Here is a 19,539-nt window from a genome sequence, read left to right on the forward strand (position 1 = left end):
TTTTCTTTTTCTTTTTCCTCCTCCGTAAAAGTCTAGGATTTCTATAATCTTTTCTTTTAAAGTTTATTATTAATTTGCCTAATTAACTTTAAGTAACCATTTTTAAAATTTAATAATCCAAAATACAATGAGATTAAATTTTCAGACTCTGGAGTCTGACCTCAATTTTCGAAGTAAAGTCTTCCTTAATAATTAATATATATATATATATATATATATATATATATATATCTTCTTAAATTTTAACAAAATTAGCAATGACTCCATTTTATTTATTTATTTTTAAATAAATCTTGGTTGCCTTCTGACGCCTTATCATTATGGGATTGTTGCAACGTTTATGTTTATTCTGCATTGACACTTAATTATAGGGAATGACACTCGAGACAAGGAATGACAGTAGGTTAGAAGTTTCCCTTTTTGGGCATATAAATTTTAAAAGCACACATTACTGCCATATCTTTGATGTTTTTTTTTTTTTTTTAATTATTACAACATGCAAAAGAAAAAGCTGAGATGAAGAAGAAATCTTATAATTCAACCTTGAAAATGATACAAGTTCTAATCTTCAAGCTCAATAATCTTCACAACCGAGGAGTCACCAACTTTCTGGCACACAACAACTCGATCATGTGGCTTTATGATACCATAAGCCTTGCCATGGTCTAAAGCAACCTTCAAAATTGATTCATTTGTTGCACTACTAGACTCAGCCTGCACCCAAGAGACAAACTTACAAGTTAACAAGTGCATGACCACAAATATACCCAAAAGACAGGACCGCTGATTTTATATCAAGTTTCAATAATAAGGACTCTCAATGATAATTGGGATTTAGAGTGTAAACAATAGTAACGTGGAAATTGGGGGTTAGTAATTTGGGCCTTGGAATGTGTTATTTTCAGTTTGACTAGAGTTTTATTTCCTATTTTGAGTTCAGGTTTCTTGAGTCTTAAGTGAGGCTTGCTAGTAGAGATTCTTTTATTTGATTTGCATTACATAAGGCGCATTATCAGTTTTAATATTTTAGCTATCAAGTATGTGCAACAAGAATTTTTTAGGTTTTGAGATCTTCGTTGGTTCCCATTCCTCATTTCACACCATTAAACCAATTGACATCAAATAATTCTTACAGGATGTCGTGGATCTGCCAGCATAGGGAAAAGACCTCTCACAATAAGTGATTGCCTTGCCTGCCAAAGGATCATAAATGGATACAGAAAGAATATATTAGTTTCGATGTGAAATGTTAAAATGCAAGTCAAGAAAAGAATATAGACAAAAATTCAATTTAAATAAGAACACATTAATGGGTAATTGAAGCAAGAGTTAAAGGATAAAGGTTAAACGCATAGAACAGCAGCATTTTTACACCACTTTCACTATCAAATGAAATTTGAAATACGTTTCCGCAATGACTGCTTCTTTACACCGTAATGAATACTAAACAGCAATTTTTTTATGTGCTGAGGTTTATCCACACCAAGGTTTTGAAGCATTGCATGTATGATTGGTAGATGATAGAATAGAATATATAAAACCATTGAATTGGCCTTCAATTAATAGTCAAAGCTTTTGGGTTGAATTTGTTGTTTTACAAGATATCAAAACCTGCAACCAAATGGTCATGAGTTCTAATCTCATTGCCCTCTTGGCTTGATGAAAAGGACAAGAGGTTAACCCTGCAGCTTCAAAAGAGAAATTTAAGAATGTCAAAAGTTCAAGTTTAACATAAAACTCACATGAATTGATAACTCATGCATAAAACTATTCATCTACTGTTTTATCTAGACCTAATTTTTTTTTTGTTTTTGTTTTTGTTTTTTTTTTATTTTTATGGTAGGCTAAAAGGTCATGGGTTCGAATCTAGGAAACAGCCTCTTTGCAATTATGCAAAGGTAAGACTGCATACAAGGATTATCTCCACCCCACACTCGCTAGTCGGATTTAATGAGGAGTGATTTTGGTTTTTTTGGTAGAAGAAACTGAAATAGAATAGGGAAAAATTCCTTTGAATAATTTGAATCAGTGGTTTAAGAGAAGCTAATTATATCTGGCTTTATTATCAAGCTCCATTGCAGAAGTCCAGATACAAACTACTCAGTTCAAAGAAGTTATTCGGGCGCCCAACAGCACTGAGCTGAATCAAGGAATCTAATCAAGCTGACTCAAACAGCTCCAGTGTTTCTAACAATTTCAACAGAGGCCTTGGGATTTATAAAAAATTTAATGTTCTTTAAATTTCTCACAATTTCAACAATTCACTTGCATCATTCTAACATCTATGTATATATTCCATGAAACAACTCATGTCAAGCTGTCAATTAAATACCTCAAAAGCTCCAGTGAAAGTCCATCGGAGTTGATTTGTCTTTAGCTGAGGAATGACAACAGATATCACAGGCATGGTTGGTCGGTACTTCGCAATCAGCCTACACATTTACACAATAACAGATAAATGTTGTTCTAGCAAGATATCAAAAGAGCAACGATATAGCAAGCATCAACTTAACCCAACATAAACTGAGAAAGTATCAATATAATAATTTAATATGAAGAAACAAGAAATGCATAAACATTAGCATCACTGACCCCAACATTAGAAATTTCTTTAAATAAAGGGGAGTGATAAAATAGAGAAAATGAAACCTTGCAGCCCTTCCAGTTGAAGTGAAGCAAATAATAACAGAGGCCTTAACCTTGATGGCTGCTCGAACCTGCATATTTCAACAGAAATATCATTTCCAAATATGTACTTTACTATGCACAAAATACTGAGCAAAATAGCATTATGGAAGTGGGAAAAAAAAAATTTAAAACAATCCCAAATAATTGAGTCATGCAAAACACAGAAGTACCGCAGAGGAAGCTATGGATTCCAAATGAGTCATCGGCTCTCCCACATATTTGACAGTCCTCTTGAAATATAAATCTTGATTATAAACTTTCTCGGCCTGCAAAGAGAAACTGATTATGAGCTTGTCAGGTTTTTGCCTTTGAATGTGATAAGGACCTTCTACTCAGATTACTAAAATAGGTACAGTAATAGAGATCCTTATAACATCAACAATCGCTTACTTCCATCACCATCATCACTCAAGTTGAGGAGTTAATACATCACATTTGTTGGGCTCAAAGTCAGGCATGGCAGAAACTGAAGCAGTGATACAGATAGGATGAATCCCAAGAAAGGGCGCAAGGTCTTGCAAGGGGGACTAACACCAAGGTGGCAACTAAGACTTCTAACCATCAAAACAAGAGCAGGTATGCAAACAAGCACAATGGGACTGCTGGCAAGGTGAACATAGACCAAGACAGTGGCACATGGCTTACACACACCGGTAAGAGGACATGAACATGTAGGCGCATGAGGGATGTTCTGGCAGTCAAGCTCTAGGAGATTGCCGGTCATAAATCTAGATGACAACAAGTGTCCTTGCTCCGATGGTTGGGTGTGAGATATGGACTGGGTTATGTCACAGTAACAAGCGTGTGATGAAGGCAGAGTGAACCCAACAATGAAGGCTAGTTTTAACAGCAATGGAGACTGATGGGAATGGGAAAATATTCTTAATATTATTTTGTGATACTAAATGTATAGAAAGTATTTACAATATATAGACTTATATCAATAATTACTTAACCTAAAATAGAGCAAAATTCGTGAAAAGAAATACGAAACAAATATGTCCTACAAACCAGTCCTGATAATAAATGAAAACAAATCTACAATAATTACATAATTATTCCTTTTATATTTACAACAAAATGTCATTTATAACTAAAGCAAAAACCTACCTCAGCACAAATTTTTCCAACAATGGAAATAGTCTCTACAGGGTATAATCCTCGCAAAGTCTCTGCCCCAAGAACAATTGCATCACTTCCTGAACCAATGAAAAGGAGAAAACGTATTTAGTGATTAATGGTGCATGGATAAACATGATACAATTGAAAGAATATTGATGAATAAATATAAATATATAGATGTATCCAATGACAGTGTCTCTAAAATGCATAAAGCCGTCAAAATCAAAACAAAACAAACTACACCAAATATAACAAAAAGGAATATAAAACAGGAAAATAAAACTTACCATCCAACACTGCATTGGCAACATCAGTTGCTTCAGCACGAGTAGGTCTTAGATTATCAGTCATAGTGTCCACAACACGTGTGACAACAGCCGGCTTTCCAGCCATGTTACACTTGTAAATAGCTGCTTTTTGAAATAAAAATACCTGCCAAATTCATATGGAAATTTGCAAGATTCTTGTAAAGTTTTATATTGAAGAAAGTGAAGACTGATAGATTTGAAACCATTTATTAGCATTCACCTAATACTTTTTGATTTTAAGCTTAAACCTTTTTCAAGTTTGTCCAAGACATGCTATCAAAGCCCGAGAGAATATGTTAGAATAGTATGTTAAAGTAGTAGAGTGTATATAACAGAATAATCCCACATTTTGTATATGATAGATCCGTTTTTGTACTTGTTAATATAAATATATTCCTTGTGTGCTCGTATTAGACACACAATAATCCAATCTCAAGTATCTCAAATTGGTATCAGAACTCTTTGTTTTGGGAACTTTCGCCTCCGCTGAAACCTAAGCCTTTGGCTTACGTGAGCCAAAACCTTAAGCCCACTGCTTAGGTGTTCTCTCCTTCCTGGTTGTGCATCCTTCCGACAAAACTTCATTTGCTGTGTGTCCCTCCGATAGGTCCTCTACGCCGTGCGTCCCTCTGACTTGTTTCTATCATTGTTCACCGCCGGAATCATTGTTCATTGCCAGAATCATTGTTCATCACCGGAAACATTGTTCCAGCGTCCTTTTTGGATCGTTTCAGGACAGAAATGCTTTGTTTTGTCCCCTTTGTCCATATCTACTCTTGGTTCTTCGTGGGTCTCTTGTTTGGCGCGCGTTTCTTCTTGTTTGGCTATCAATTTGCTTATAGGTTCTGCAAGTTTTTTTTTACATTCATAATTTAATTTAATGGCAGCATCATCTCTTGTTCACTCGGAGGTTAGTTCTCCTCCTCCTGCCAAAAATTCCTCGGGTATCATCTCCACTAATGTTAGGTTCATTACCTCTTCCAAACTGAAGGGTTCTATTAACTACAAGAATTGGACCACCTCTGTTCGTGTCTGGTTCTTTGGATAGGGGCATGGGCGATATCTCACTATTCAACCTATTGCTATTCTTAAGGAAGAGAAATCTGATTGGGAAAGAATTGACAACTAGTTTCTGAGTATCCTTTTCTATTCTTTTCAGACATGCTATGAAGTGTGGGAGGAAGCCCAACATCTCTACACTAATGATATTCTAATATCCCAGAAAAATAATAGTAATTTATAATAAGAATAAATTAATAATAATAATAATAATAAACTATAAATTAGTAGTAATAATATATATATATTTATATTCATATTTGATGGTGATAGATAACAAATTATAATATAAATTTTACCTTTGATAAAACTGTTTTGTACGATATATGTGCGATATGAGTGCTATTGGAAATTGATTTTGATACTTTGTAATACTTTAGATTATTAATAATAAAATAATATATATATATATATTATATTAGATGATAAATTGTAATTAAATAAATTATTAATTGATTGATCATTTATGCTTTAATGTTTGATTATTTGATTGGTAATGTTTAATTAAGATAAGTCAACAAACATAATTTGACTAGATATGATGAGTCAGCATTGAGTCAACCTTGAGTTAGCAAATAAGTTAGCTATATTCTAAGAAATTAAGAATAAAAAAGAAATAGTGTATGAAGCTAATATCTGAGCCAGATACATCAATGAAGAATAAGGAAATAATTGCACGAAACTCATATCCGAGCCCAAAACTTCAACTATAAATAGAGGCCTAGCCTAACCAAACCAATTCACTTTCAATCCTTAGTATTCCTCCTCTTCTCCTCTGCTACTCTCTTCTTACCTCAAAATTTTATTTATTTATTTTAATTTGGTCACAACCGCTTCTCTTCTCTGCTTTTTCCTCTTAGAAGTCACCAAATATGGAGACCAGGTAATACTAATCTCTAGGTGCTCTTAGGTCACTTTTATATGAAATTGGGTGTAATCCTTATATGTAATCCTAATCCCTAGGTGGTTATAGATTTGTTGTGTATGCAATTTTATTGGGTTTTAACTCCTAGAAAATAATATAATTAATTATTTTGGGAATAATCTTAATGCTTTGATAACAGATTTTGCATTTGATAAAATGATGGAAAATTGATTATGTGCAATATATGTGCGATATAAATTTTAATGAATAATTGTGGAAATTATGATTTTTATACCCTGAAATAATTGAATAATTGTTATGATGATTGGATTATGTGTAATGATGATTGGAAATTTTGATATTTTGGATAATTGAAATGATATTCTTGATTAAATTGATGTCATGATATTTTTCAATTATGATATTTATGATTGAATTGAAATTATGTGTGACTGTGAATAATTAATAGTGGGAGGATAGCTTTGGGATGGTACCTCCCAAAGTGATGAACACAACTTTTTGGGCTTTATGCCTTTGATATTTATTTGATGTGACAATGATGTTTCCGTTCTTCCCAAAGTGGTATCTGGCAACAGTGGTTATTTTCCGAGTCACGGGGTAGACTGGCAACAGGGTTATTTCCCGGGTCTACCATGGTTCTCTTCCCACTAAATACAATAAACTTAAACATGATTAATAATGAAATTTGTTATTTGATTTGATTAACGTGGATTTGATATTGATTTGATCACTATTTGATTATATATATAGATATTTGATTTAATTTCATTATTAATTACATTAATTGTATTTTGATTGGGATTATCAGCTTTGCTGACTGTTTGTGTTTGTTTGGCTGCAATGATCCTACGGGGGAGCAGAGTTTCAGTGAATCAGGTTCCAAAGGATCGGGCTAGCAGTGGGACGTGAGGATAACGACTCAGATATTTCTGGTTAGTCATAAATATTATGTATCAAAAAAGTAGTCTTAGATTTTATTTGAATGTAATAGAGTTAGCCTTGCACTTGTCCTTGTACAGGTGCGGCGGTAACATTTCCCCAAATTAGTTTTAGATTAGCTTCCGCAATATTTTTTATTATCATAACTGTATAAAACATGAATTTTGACAATTTATTTATTATAAGAATATTTTATTGTTGTTAAAATTGTTAGAAATTTAGGGGTGTTATAAATATTCAGCAACTCTATTCTATCATATCTCAATTCATGGATTTGCGCAAATCATCTGACATTCAGATGGAGATATATGTTGGCAAAAGTCGATCTTTGATGCAGTCATACTTGGATATGTTGCCTTACCCTACTGATGCCTTTGATATAGGAAACAGGTGGAGCGTCTCTTTATGGTTGCCACTCTTTTTGGTCTTCCCAAGGAGTATGATGGTGTCGGTGACACTATCTTGACTAGTGGGGATCCTGCTTTATCACTGACTTACCAACGCCTTTTGAATCTCAACAAGAAACCATTTCTGCTCCTGATTTATCTTTTGTTGTTGATTCCACTGCTCTTGTTTCCCGTACTGACCCTCGCAGGAACAATGGACGTGGTCGCAGTCATGGCCGGGGCTAGTACAGATATTGTCATTTTAAGGAGCATTGTTACACGAAGTATCCTCACCTGCAACCCTCTCGTGCTGCGACTATAGCTCAGTCAGATACTGCTTCATCTGGTTCAGTTTCTCTCTCATCTGCAAACTATGCAGCACTCCAAACTCTACTCAGGAAGGCTTCTCCTCGGTCTCAACCTTCCGCTTCAGATACTGGTAATCCTGTTGCTTGTGTTTCTCATTCTACATCACTTGATCCTTCGATATTTGACTCAGGTGCTACCAATCACCTTTGTGGTAATAAGGAACTCTTTACATCTCTTACTTATTTTGATCATTTACCTTCTTTTACCCTTGCTGATAGCACTAAAGGCCCTGCTCGTGGGATTGGACAAGCCCGTCCAACCTCTTCTTTGACCTTGACATCTGTTTATTACATTCTTGGCATCCCTTATAACTTAATATTTGTTAGTAAATTGGTCAATTCCCTTACTTGCATCATTACTTTCTCAAACTATTTTGTTTCTATGCAGGATCCTGGTACGAGGACGACGATTGGAGTGGACCGTGAGTCACGAGGTCGTTACTATTTGGTTATGCCTCGCCCTTCAGTGGCATGCTCTCTCACAGAATCTCCACAACTAATCCACAGTCGCCTCGGTCATCCAAGTCTTTCAAAATTGCAGAAGATGGTTCCTTTTTTATCCGGTCTTCGGTCTTTAGATTGTTTGTCGTGTCAGCAAGGGAAGCATAAACGCTCCTCCTTTGCCAGTCGAGTCAATAAACGAACTGATGATCCTTTCTATCTTATTCATTCAAATATTTAGGATGCAAGTCGTGCTTTGTCTGTTTTAGGTTTTCGGTATTTTGTTACGTTTATTGATGATTATTCCCCTTGTACTTGGATTTATTTAATAAAAAATCGTTCTTGAGTTATTCTTCATTTATAAAAATTTTTTTGATGATGTTCAATTTTTCTGATGATGTTCATACTCAATTTGGTGCCTCTATTCGTATTTTACGTAGCAATAATGCTAAGGAATATGTTTCTTTTGACTTTTCTAATTTCTTGGCCACAAAAGGTACTTTTCACCAGACTACTTGTCCTCACACTCCACAACAAAATGGGTGACTGAACATAAAAACAGACATCTCATTGAAACTGCCCGGACTCTTCTTATTCACATGCATGTTCTTCTTCACTTTTGGGCAGATGCAGTACTCGCTTCTTGTTTTCTCATCAACCGTATGCCTTTCTCTGTGCTTAACAATGACATTCCCCATAACCTGTTGTTTCCAGATGTTCTTCTCTATCCTCTATCCCCACATATCTTTAGTTGTACTTGTTTTGTTCAAGATCTCACTCTTGGTAAGGACAAGTTAACATCCAAAGCCTTTATGTGTACTTTTCTTAGTTACTCTCGTCTTTAAAAGGGTTATCATTGTTATTCTCCTAATATTAAACTTTCTATTGTTTCCGTTGAAGTCACTTTTCTTGATCAACAACCCTTTCATTCTATCACATCTCAGTTGGCACAGGTTGATCAGGTTCTTCCTGCTCCTTTTATTGACTTGTCTTTACTAGCTGTAGGTGAGACTATCCCAGAGCAGCGACCTCTTGCCTCCATCCCTAAGGACCTCCCTTTTCTCACCTATCAACGTCGTCAGACTATGCCTCCTGCAGAGTTGACCTTGGCTGACTCATTGCCTTCTCCTGTCGACTGTTCCTCTCCGACATATGTACTACTCGTAACCCTTATCCTCTTTATACGTTTTAGTGCCATGACCGTCTTTCTATTCCTCATTTCATCTTTATTTCTAGCCTTTTTTCTGTTTCTATTCCTAAGACCACAGGTAAAGCACTTTCTCATCCAAGGTGGCGCCAAGCGATGCTTGATGAGATGACCGCTCTTCATTCCAATGGCACTTGGGATCTTGTTTCTGCTCCTCCAGGGAAGTCTACTGTTGGTTGTCGGTGGATCTTTACTGTCAAGTGGGACCTGATGGCCATGTTGACCGTCTTGCGCGCTTAGTCGCTAAGTGCTTTACTCAGATTTTTGGCCTTGACTATAGTGACATGTTCTCTCCTGTCGCTAAGATGGCATCTGTCCGTATGTTTGTTGCCCTCGCTGCTCTGTCACTGGCTACTCCTTCAACTAGACATTAAACATGCTTTTTTTATGGTGATTTAAAGGAAGAGATTTACATGGAGAAACCGCCTGGCTTTGTTGCTCAGGGGGAGTCTGGGATGGCGTGTAGACTTCGTAAGTCCTTATATGGCTTCAAGCAGTCTCCTCGGGCGTGGTTCAACCATTTCAGTTCTGCCATTCAGGCTTTTGGCTTAGTCGTAATGAGGCTGATCATTCTGTGATTTATAGGTGCACATCTCCTGATAAGTGCATCTATCTGTTAGTCTATGTCGATGACATCATTCTCACTGGAAGTGATCAAGCTAGGATTGACCAGTTAAAACAATGTTTGTTCAGTCAATTTCAAACAAAGGATCTTGTTAAGCTTTGTTACTTCTTAGGGGGCATTTGGTAGAAGAGAAATATTTTTTTATCCGAGAATCTCGATTTTCAGAAATATGATTTTTACATTCAGTTTACGATAATATCCGAAAATTAAAAATTTAGAAAAATTCAGTTTCCCAGGAATCCTGGAGAGTACCGCGTACCAAACGCCCCCTTAGGGATTGAGGTGGAACAGTCTAAACAGGGCATTTCCATCTATCAAAGGAAATATGCCTTAAATATCTTAGAGGAGACTGATATATTGGGGTTTAAGCAATTGATACACTCATGGATCCTAATATCAAATTATTGCCCAGACAGGGGGAGCCATTATCTGATCCTGAACGTTATCAGAGGTTGATTGGGAAGCTCAATTATCTCATTATGACTAGGCCTGACATATCTTTTGCTGTTGTTAGTGTGGCTAGTCAGTTCCTTGACTTCCCTTGTGATTCTCATTGGGTTGTTGCTGTGAGGATCCTCTGGTACATCAAAAGAGCACCAGGGAAATGCTTATATATTCAAATTAGGGACATACATAAATTTGTGATTATTCAGATGCCGATTAAGCAGGATCACCCTCGAATAGACTCTCTATTCCAGGTTATTGTATAGTCTTTGGAGGAAACCTAATTTCTTTGGAAGAGTAAGAAACAAACTGTTGTCGCTTGATCCAGTGCAGAGGTCGAGTATCGTGCAATGGGAGCTGCCACTTGCGAACTGCGAACTAATCTGGTTAAAGCAGTTGATTCGGGAGCTCCATCTTTGTGAACAGAAAGAGCCCATAACACTCATTTGTGACAATCAAGTTGTGCTACATATATGATTTAATCCTGTATTGCATGAGAGAACCAAGCACATAGAGATCGATTGTCACTTCATTCAAGAAAAGATTCAATCAGGAGCAATCAAAACGGCATTTGTCAACTCCAAGGATCAGCTCGCGAATGTCTTCGCTACATGAAAATGGAATGATTTATTGGTCTTCTCACATAAACAAACCATCTTAGGCAAGATTCTACCATCTTTCCTTTAAGAGGTGACACTTCTACATGATCTCTAATACATCCATTCTTGATCATATATTTTCTTGCATGACTACACTTGAATGAAAATGGAATGAATATTATTTCTGAATTGATCATTATACATAGTTTCATTATAACATGTAGACCTAGCTTAATAATAACTAGGCAAAAATAAAGCCTAATTTATGGTAACTAATAATCTTTCCTGATAAAAGAATAATTTACAATAATTATGACAATTACAAGGAATATCAGGTTCTGGTATATGTAGGACTGTTACAACACTCTCGCCAAAGTTAGTGAATTGATATTTATTATTCTCAGCTTACCAATAAAATCCTAAAACCTCTTAATGAGTAGTGGTAATGGCAAGAGAACAAGAGCTAGAAGGTTTATTAAGAGAATTAATAAGAGCTTGCGGGCACTGCAATTCATCTTTACTAAGGATTGGAACTTCATCTCCCACATTTGAGGCCTCCCCAATAATTGTAGGGCCCGAAGTGATCAGATTCACCTGGCTGTGTTGAATACCCATGACACTCTTGCGCAACTAAGAACATGGTCCTTCTCAGAGTATATAGTAGTTCTCCTTGGTGTGATCAAATTTCTTATAATAGGTGCACCAACAACTCTATAAGTGGTATTGCTTTTGCTAAGAAGGTTGATCCATCAATGGGCTTGTCCTCACGCATTACAGCTAGACAACTCTCTTCATTGCAAATAATATTAAAAACCTCATAGAGAGATGGAGCTACTCCTCCCCCAAGATTTGTACTCTACTAGGGTTAACTTGGAAATTAATCTGGAGAGGAACTCAAGGATGTGGTCTCTTTAAACAAAGCTAGCCAAAGAGGAGGCATCTTTACTGCATTCCATCTTCATATTCTGATATTGATCAAGCTCAACCCACACAACGTATCATGAATCCCATAATAATCGGTAACTAAGAGATCCTCGTGTTTGGAAGAGAAAATATTTGTTCTCAACTCATAGCAAGTTGCTATGCCTTGTTTCCTGCAGTAGGTCAAATGAGCATTGTCCCAAATTTCACAAGCAATGGATTGGATCATGCATTTCCGACTAACCTCTCTAAGTTCATAGATTTCGACAACCATGTCATGATAAGGGAGTCCTCGTAATCCCACGCATTAAACTTCGGGCCTTTCTTATAAAGAGCTTTCTCTTCAATGTGGTTTAATTTCTGCCAACCTTTGAGGGTGGTACAAATGCTTGGGGCCCATTGCAAATAGTTCTTTCCAGTAAGGTGATACGTATGGAGTAAAACTAGGAGATCATTTGTGGTGAGAGGCACGATAACTAAGGAATGTTGGAATGTACTATAGGTGGTGGTAGAGTGATGAGTGTTCTCTATGTCAAACATGGTAGAAGAAGGTTTGATTCAGATTGTGTTGTTGAGCAAGGTTAGAGCTTCTTGTTTGGAAGAAGGACCAGCCGATTAATACCAGTTGGACCAGGTGAGCGTAGATCCAAGTAGAGGAGGCCGAGATGAGATGAATCGAATCAGCGGCGAGTTGAATGGCAGTCGGACATACCACTATGCGTTGCTTGAAGGGTGGAACACAAACAAACATACAAAGAGACTCAAAAGTGCATGAAGGCATCTAAGCAAAAGGTGGCAGCTATGACGTTGCTGGTTGGCCAGATGGCAGTTTGTCCGGTGAGTTCTCCGATCTGAGAGGAGGTGATTACTGGTGGCGGATATGGCAGGCTTGGTAAATGGAGAGCAGATGGGAGCAATGGAGACACAAAAAATAGACCAAAACCAAAGTTCCTACGATGGTTGCAAGGAAGGCAAGCTAGGGTCAATTTTGTAGAAGCCAAAGTCTCCCATATCGAAAGCCTTACTACCAACTTGAATGAAAAAGGACTGAATATTATTTATGAATTGATCATTCTATATGGTTTCATTATAATGAATAGACCTAGCTAAATAATTAGGTGCTTAAAATAAAGTCTGACCTAGGTAAGTAATAGTCTTTTGTAATAAAAGAATAATTTACAAAAAAATTACAATGATTAAAGGAAACATCATGTTTTACTGGATGTGGGACTATTACAACAACTACTCATCCAACACAACAGTCACATCTTTTTGTCCACAAAAATGTAGGAACCCTTGTTTAATCTTCACAACACACAGGCATCAATATAGAACACTTGCAAATTCGACATTGTACTCAAGCTATACAGTGTTACTTAGGGGTAACAACTTAGCATAAACAAAATCATATCATCTGTCAATGTTGTGAAGATTCGACAAAGTTTTACATTAGTTGTTGACTACCTGACACAAACCTCTTTTACTGGAGCTTGAGACTGGCAATGTAAAGATTTGCAACAAAATCACAAAACAACATTGGCAAAATTTATCTTTGGTATCCTATCAGCTCCTCTTTTCCTACCCTCCTCTCATAACCTTATTAATAGGAGGTCCATTAATACTATAAAGAATCAATTCAACCCAAAAGCTTAAGTTATTGGGTAGGGCTACATTAATAATTTTTATATATTTCTAACATGCCCTCACACGAGAGCCCACTGGGCTTGAAGAGTGGACAATGCACAGGCCTACCTACCTGTGCTAAGAAACTCCATAAGATTTAATTAATTATTAATTAAATAGGGGCGGTGAGGATCAAACCCATGACACCAAAACAACTAATTCAACCCAAAAGCTTAAGCTATTAGGTGAGGCTACATTAGTGGTTTTTATATATCTCTAACAAATACCCTTGAGACAAAGTGGTTAGAAGTTCATTCCTTGCCACTCCCATTGCTACAATTAAAAGTTGAATTTTAGTAGAAGATAAAGTGGGTATGTACATTTGCTCATACTTCAAGTCCAAACGGCACTAGCGTAAAGGGCATGTTAGATATAAAATCATTTATTAGCCTTCATTAACAGGTAAAGATTTAGAACTTAATCTCGAGAAACTTCCTAAAAAGACCCCTAAAATAAGGTCCTTGGTATCAGAAAGATTACAAAAGATAAGAAAGCTAATAATCTGAAAATAAAACAAAACAAATCAGATCAGAAAAGGAAATACATTTCCAAAACTAACTCCTATAAATTAGGATGTGTGATCTGTCAAGCAGTCGTCAACAGCTCTATTATCAGGCTGTACACAGAGACTGCTATAAAAAAGCCATATGAAGACTCAAAAACCATAATACTGAAAAAAAAAAAAAATATTAAACAAATGGAAAAAAATTTCGTAACTACTATTTCCCCTTGTAAAAGAATCTTATAATAACATTGGAGTATGTACAGAAGTAAAAGCTAACCTTCTCTGGAGGGAGATCTATCCCCAAATTTCCACGAGAGAGGATGATACCATCTGCTTCTCTCAATATCTCATCAAAATGTGTCAATCCCTGTTATGAGAATTCACAAAGAAAGACGTAATTCAAAATCACTATGAAGCACACACACCAATGGGTCTTGAACTAAGTTTTTTTCTGTTATAAATGCAAAGATTATCATGTTCAAAGGATTCCAAAGTTTCTCACCTCTATATTTTCAATCTTCGCAAAAATCAGTGTCTGTTTGAGGTTACCAAATTTAGAGAGAAACTCGCGGGCCTGCAAAATAAAAAATGCTAGCATTCTTTTTAAATGCTGTGAGGAAAACTAAAATAAAGAAAATGATGCATGTTGTAACAGTCCTACATTGGTTATATTTGTAAACCACTCCCCACTAAACCCCAACAAGTGAGGGTAGAGGTGATTGTGATCCTTGTAGGCAATCTTACCCTTCCATATTTGAAAAGAGGAATTTGAAAAGAGGAATTTTTTTTTTATTCAAACCCATAATCTTTCAGTCACAAAGAAGCAGCTTTGGTCACATAAGGCATATTGTAATTATTGTAAATCCTGTTATAGGGTAGATTATTAATTACCATAGATGAAGCTTTATTTTAGTAAAGAAATTAATTGGCTTAGTATAAATTGTAATGTTGTGTAGAGTTTCTATTTGTTCAGAAATAATATTCCCTTTATTTACACGTTCAAGTATTCACTTAATCAACAATATTGTAGATGGTACATTTCTAGTCCTTTTCCTTTTCATGTCCCCACTCTTCTTCTTTTCCCCTTCTTTGCCTTTATCTCTTTTCCTCTTCCCCATCTTTTTTTCTCTTTTTTTTTAAACCCTTTATATATATATATATATATATATATATATATATATATATATATATATATTATTTTTTATGTATTTTTATTTTTATTTATTTTTATTTTTATCCCTTCGTATCTTTCATTTGGATTCATTCCACCAACCCCAATTAATTTGGGATAAAGGTCTTGTTGATATTGATGTTGATGTTATTTCCCTTTTTTACCATGTTAATGATATTCATGCTAACTATTACAACTTCTAAATTTGTTTAGTTCTACAATATTGTTGTTAAGTGAATACTTGAATATGTAAATAAAGGGAATATTATTACTCTCCCCTTCTCTTTATTTTGCATTTACTAGACAGGCCTCACCTCTATACTAAAAACCTACAATATAACACCTTGTATTTATGAAAAAAATGCCACAACTAAATCCAAAGTGTTATTGTCAAGCAACCAACTCTTCCAAAAGCCTATTATGCCTAAACCCTATAATTTTCAACTGTTATCATGCCTACAAATTTGTTAAAAAAGGCTTTAGATAATAGATTCTCTGCAGTCAAATATCATTACGACCCTTATTTTAGCCTTACATGTGTTGAGAAAAGAGAAAAATGCATTCATTTTGTGTAGCTGAAGCTTCAATTAAATGTTTGGAAATAAAAATTAACCTTCAATTCAGCCTTGTAAGTCTAAATAAGTGATTATTCTCCTCTTCTCTTTAATTTGCATTTCCTATTCAGGCCTCTCCTGTATTCTAAAAAACCTATAAAAAAAAAAAAGCACCCTTGTATTTATTAAAAAACACCATAACAAAATCCAAAATGTCATCATGCCTAGAAATTTGTTAAAACATGCTTTACATTATACTAGGTTGTCAGTAGCGGCACGTAGCGCCGCTAAACCACTACAGTAACAGGTAGTGGCGGTCGACCGCTACAACTGCGAAGCGATGCTAGCTGGTAGCGGAACGTAGTAGCGTAGCGTAGCGGTGTGTACGTGTGTGCAACGTGGCGCTACCCGCTATTTAACATTGATTGTGGAATTATGTGTTTGATTTTGTGGAATTCATTGTTCATTTGTGTTTAATTTTAGATCCTTCCTTTATGTTCCTCGTATTTGAATTGATTGTGAAATTATGTGTTTGATTTTGTGTGACTTCTTATGTTTGAGCATTTATATTTGTGTAGTATTACACTGTTAGTATAATACATGTGAAATTAATACTTCACCGTAGCAGCAATACCGCTATCCACTACACCACTATACAATTTTCAAGGTTGGCCACTACCGGCCGCTAATTGCTACTGACAAGTATGAGATTATAGATGATCTACTGTCAAATATCATTGCAACCCTTATTTTAGCCTTACTTATGCTGATAAAGGAGAAGAATGCATTCATTTTTAGAGCTTAGAAAAAAATTTGAAAATCAAAATTTAGCCTTTTATGTCTAAACAAGGTTAGGAGTGGAAATTGATAACAAAACATCATAAGCACCACTGGGTTAAGCAGTTGCAACTTTTTGCAAAAATAAAAGTTTTGGTATGTTTTCATAATAGAGAGAGTCTTCGTAGTACGCATAATATAGGGAAGGGGAAACTAAAAATACATAAGCAATAAGATAAAACCAATGAGCAATAACACTTACATGGCTAACATCTTCAGCATGCCTGGTGTATGATAAAGAAAGGAAGTCTATATTGTTTTGGACACCCCATGTGCTTATTACCTGAGTTAGTTTGTGAAATGACAAAAGATTAACACTATTACAAGTTTCATGACTGTAAAAGGTGAAACTTAAACGAAGACACTCGCGGTTGGTGCAGATAAAATAATTTACCACTTATGCTGTATATAAAGTGTACAAACATTAAATCTTTTGGGTTGCCAGATAAATCAAATTATTTCCATATTCACATAGTAACAGAAAGAGATGCCTCTTTTACAACAAAAAACATTTAAGTTTTTCAAGCATTGAAATAAAGCTATAATTTCAACAAACAAATATAATTTCAATTCCACCCCCAAAATCTTCCCATGAATACAGATAAAAATAAAACATTCATTCTCAAGCACCGAAAGTAGAATAGCAACTTGACCAATGTTCATCTCACTACTTTATGCGCTGAAGTTTCTTGTAGTTACCTCCTTATCCTTATCGGTAAGAGTAGGAAGATCAATACGAATTTGAGAGACATGTAAAGTATACAATGACCCAGCAAGTGTAGCAGAATTTTTTATGACACAAGTGACATCATCACCAATGATCTCTCTGACCTGCATTATGAAATCAAAACAACTTGAGTGACCGGAAATGACTTTGAGTACCACCAGTATTCTACTCTTTGCATTCTCTATCTTACAATCCTTCCTTAGAAAAGCTAGCTGCAAATAGGCAGCAAGCATTTGGCTACTCTTAGTAAGCCCTATAATTTTATAATTATTAAAATAGTCCTCTCTCTCTTTAAACTTTCCTTACCTAAGCCCTATAATTCCGTAATTATTAAAACAGGCGACATTACTTATTCGCACGAGCATTGAAGATTGAACTAGTAGTGCATTACCTCCAGCCACACGGAAGTTGTTTCACTTCCGGTAAACAAGTATTGACCGATAAAAATAGTATCGCCATTCTTCACGGCCTACAAAATTATGGACACCTTAGTTAAGCAAACAGCACATGGTACACACAATCATAGTGCAATATGAGAAATCAGAAAGCTATATTTGCACACCTTACAAACTTTCACTATAGACCTAAATAGCTATAAAGAAATAGAAATACCATGCATCGGGAATAAAAATTCCAATGACCTATAAGAATTTTTCTAACCATCTTAAACAAACAAGTTTAGAGCTAATGCTAATGTAAGAATCCCTTAATTACTGCACTTGAATGAAGAAATACGAAAACATTGAATATTATTATTCTAAACAATATTATACGAGATATCAGTCTATTACATAGATATTACATAGATCTATCTAAAATATTATATGCTATTTTCCTGACCTCAAACGATACATTGTGTCTGCTGATGTCACTTTCCTTGACCAGCAACCCTTCTCTTGTTCCATCACTCAAGTGACACAACAGGTTGATTATATTCTCCCTATTCCCTTTCTTGATTCTTCTTTACCAACTATAGGTGAATCTAGACTATAGGATCATCCCCTCCGTACATATCAACGTCGTCTGCAACCACCCATTGGTGTCAGCCCTACATTGGACCTTACTACTGGTGACTCGCCACCTTCTCCCATTGTCTCATCCTATTTGGCTCCTCCACCAAATGCTATTTTCATTGCTCGTCGTGAAGGTATCTGCTCCACTCGTAACCCTCATTTTCTTTATGTCTTTTTGAGTTATGATCGACTATCTTTATAGCACTTTACCTTTGTTTCTAATCTTTCTTCTATTTTTATTCCTAAAATCATAGGAGAAGAAGCACTAGCTCATCCAGGTTGGCACCAGGTGATGATTGACAAAATGTCTGCTCTACACTCAAACGACAAATGGGATTTTGTTCCTACTCCAACGGGAAAATCAATTTGGGTTATCATTGGGTGTTCACGGTTAAGATTGAACCTAATGGCATTGTTGATCGCCTCAAAGCTCGCTTAGTGACCAAGGGATACACTCAATCTTTTTGCCTTGATTATGGGGATCCATTCTCTCCTGTAGCCAAGATGGCCTTTGTTTACTTGTTTCTTGCCCTTGCTGCCATTCATCATTGGCCTTTTCGCATATTGACATTAAGAATACTTTCTTACATGGTGATTTGTAGGAGAAAGTTTACATGGAGCAATCACCCGACTTTGTTGCTCAAGGAGAGTCTGGGTTGGAGTGCAAGCTCCACAAATCCTTATAGGGCTTGAAGCAAGTCACCTCGAGCTTGGTCTAGTCATTTCAGTTCAACTGCTCAAGCTTTTGGGTTAGCTTGTAGTCAATCACTTTGTTCTTTATTGGCGTAATTCATCTAATTAGTGCATCTATCTCTGGGGATATGTTGATGATGTTATCATCATTGGCAACGATCGAGTTAGGATTGAACGGCTAAAATAGTACTTGTTTTGTCAATGTCAAACCAAAGATCTTCATTGAGGTGGCATAATTGAATAAGGCATCTCCAATTGTCGGAGAAAGTTTGATATATTGGAGGAGACTAGTATGTTAGGGTGCAAGTCTATTGATTCAATCATGGATCCTAATGTCAAGCTTTTACCTGGACAGGGGGAGCC

At 35.8% G+C, this 19,539-nt stretch overlaps 1 protein-coding gene across 1 annotated transcript; it reads right to left on the reverse strand.

Annotated features, from left to right (window-relative positions):
- Window positions 1-407: 407 nt before the first annotated feature.
- LOC133294957 (pyruvate kinase 1, cytosolic-like) lies at window positions 408-18,561 on the reverse strand. Its single transcript, XM_061493731.1, has 13 exons — window positions 18,535-18,561; window positions 17,862-17,939; window positions 17,443-17,574; window positions 16,946-17,026; window positions 14,684-14,755; window positions 14,459-14,548; window positions 4,098-4,242; window positions 3,799-3,887; window positions 2,859-2,954; window positions 2,650-2,717; window positions 2,333-2,432; window positions 1,134-1,193; window positions 408-714 (listed from the first exon to the last, which is right to left on the reverse strand). Exons 1-13 carry the CDS (start codon window positions 18,559-18,561, stop codon window positions 562-564), a joined length of 1,191 nt encoding a protein of 396 aa, XP_061349715.1. The 3' UTR covers window positions 408-561.
- Between the last annotated feature and the right edge of the window lie 978 nt (window positions 18,562-19,539).

Source organism: Gastrolobium bilobum, unplaced genomic scaffold (assembly GCF_033153095.1).
Source record: "Gastrolobium bilobum isolate Gb01-03AN ecotype WA unplaced genomic scaffold, APGP_CSIRO_Gbil_v1 utg16836, whole genome shotgun sequence".
Lineage (NCBI taxonomy): Eukaryota > Viridiplantae > Streptophyta > Magnoliopsida > Fabales > Fabaceae > Gastrolobium > Gastrolobium bilobum.

Bases quoted from the DNA above. Each gene is read 5' to 3' on its own strand.
- LOC133294957 (XM_061493731.1), bottom strand. From the start codon at position 18,561: ATGGGAGAAGGTGGCGAGTCACCAGTA. The intron at 17,575-17,861 runs GTAATGCACTAC...TTCATAATGCAG, and splicing joins CAACTTCCGTGTGGCTGGAG to GTCAGAGAGATCATTGGTGA. The intron at 2,433-2,649 runs GTTTCATTTTCT...GTAAATGTGTAG, and splicing joins TCAACTGGAAGGGCTGCAAG to GCTGATTGCGAAGTACCGAC.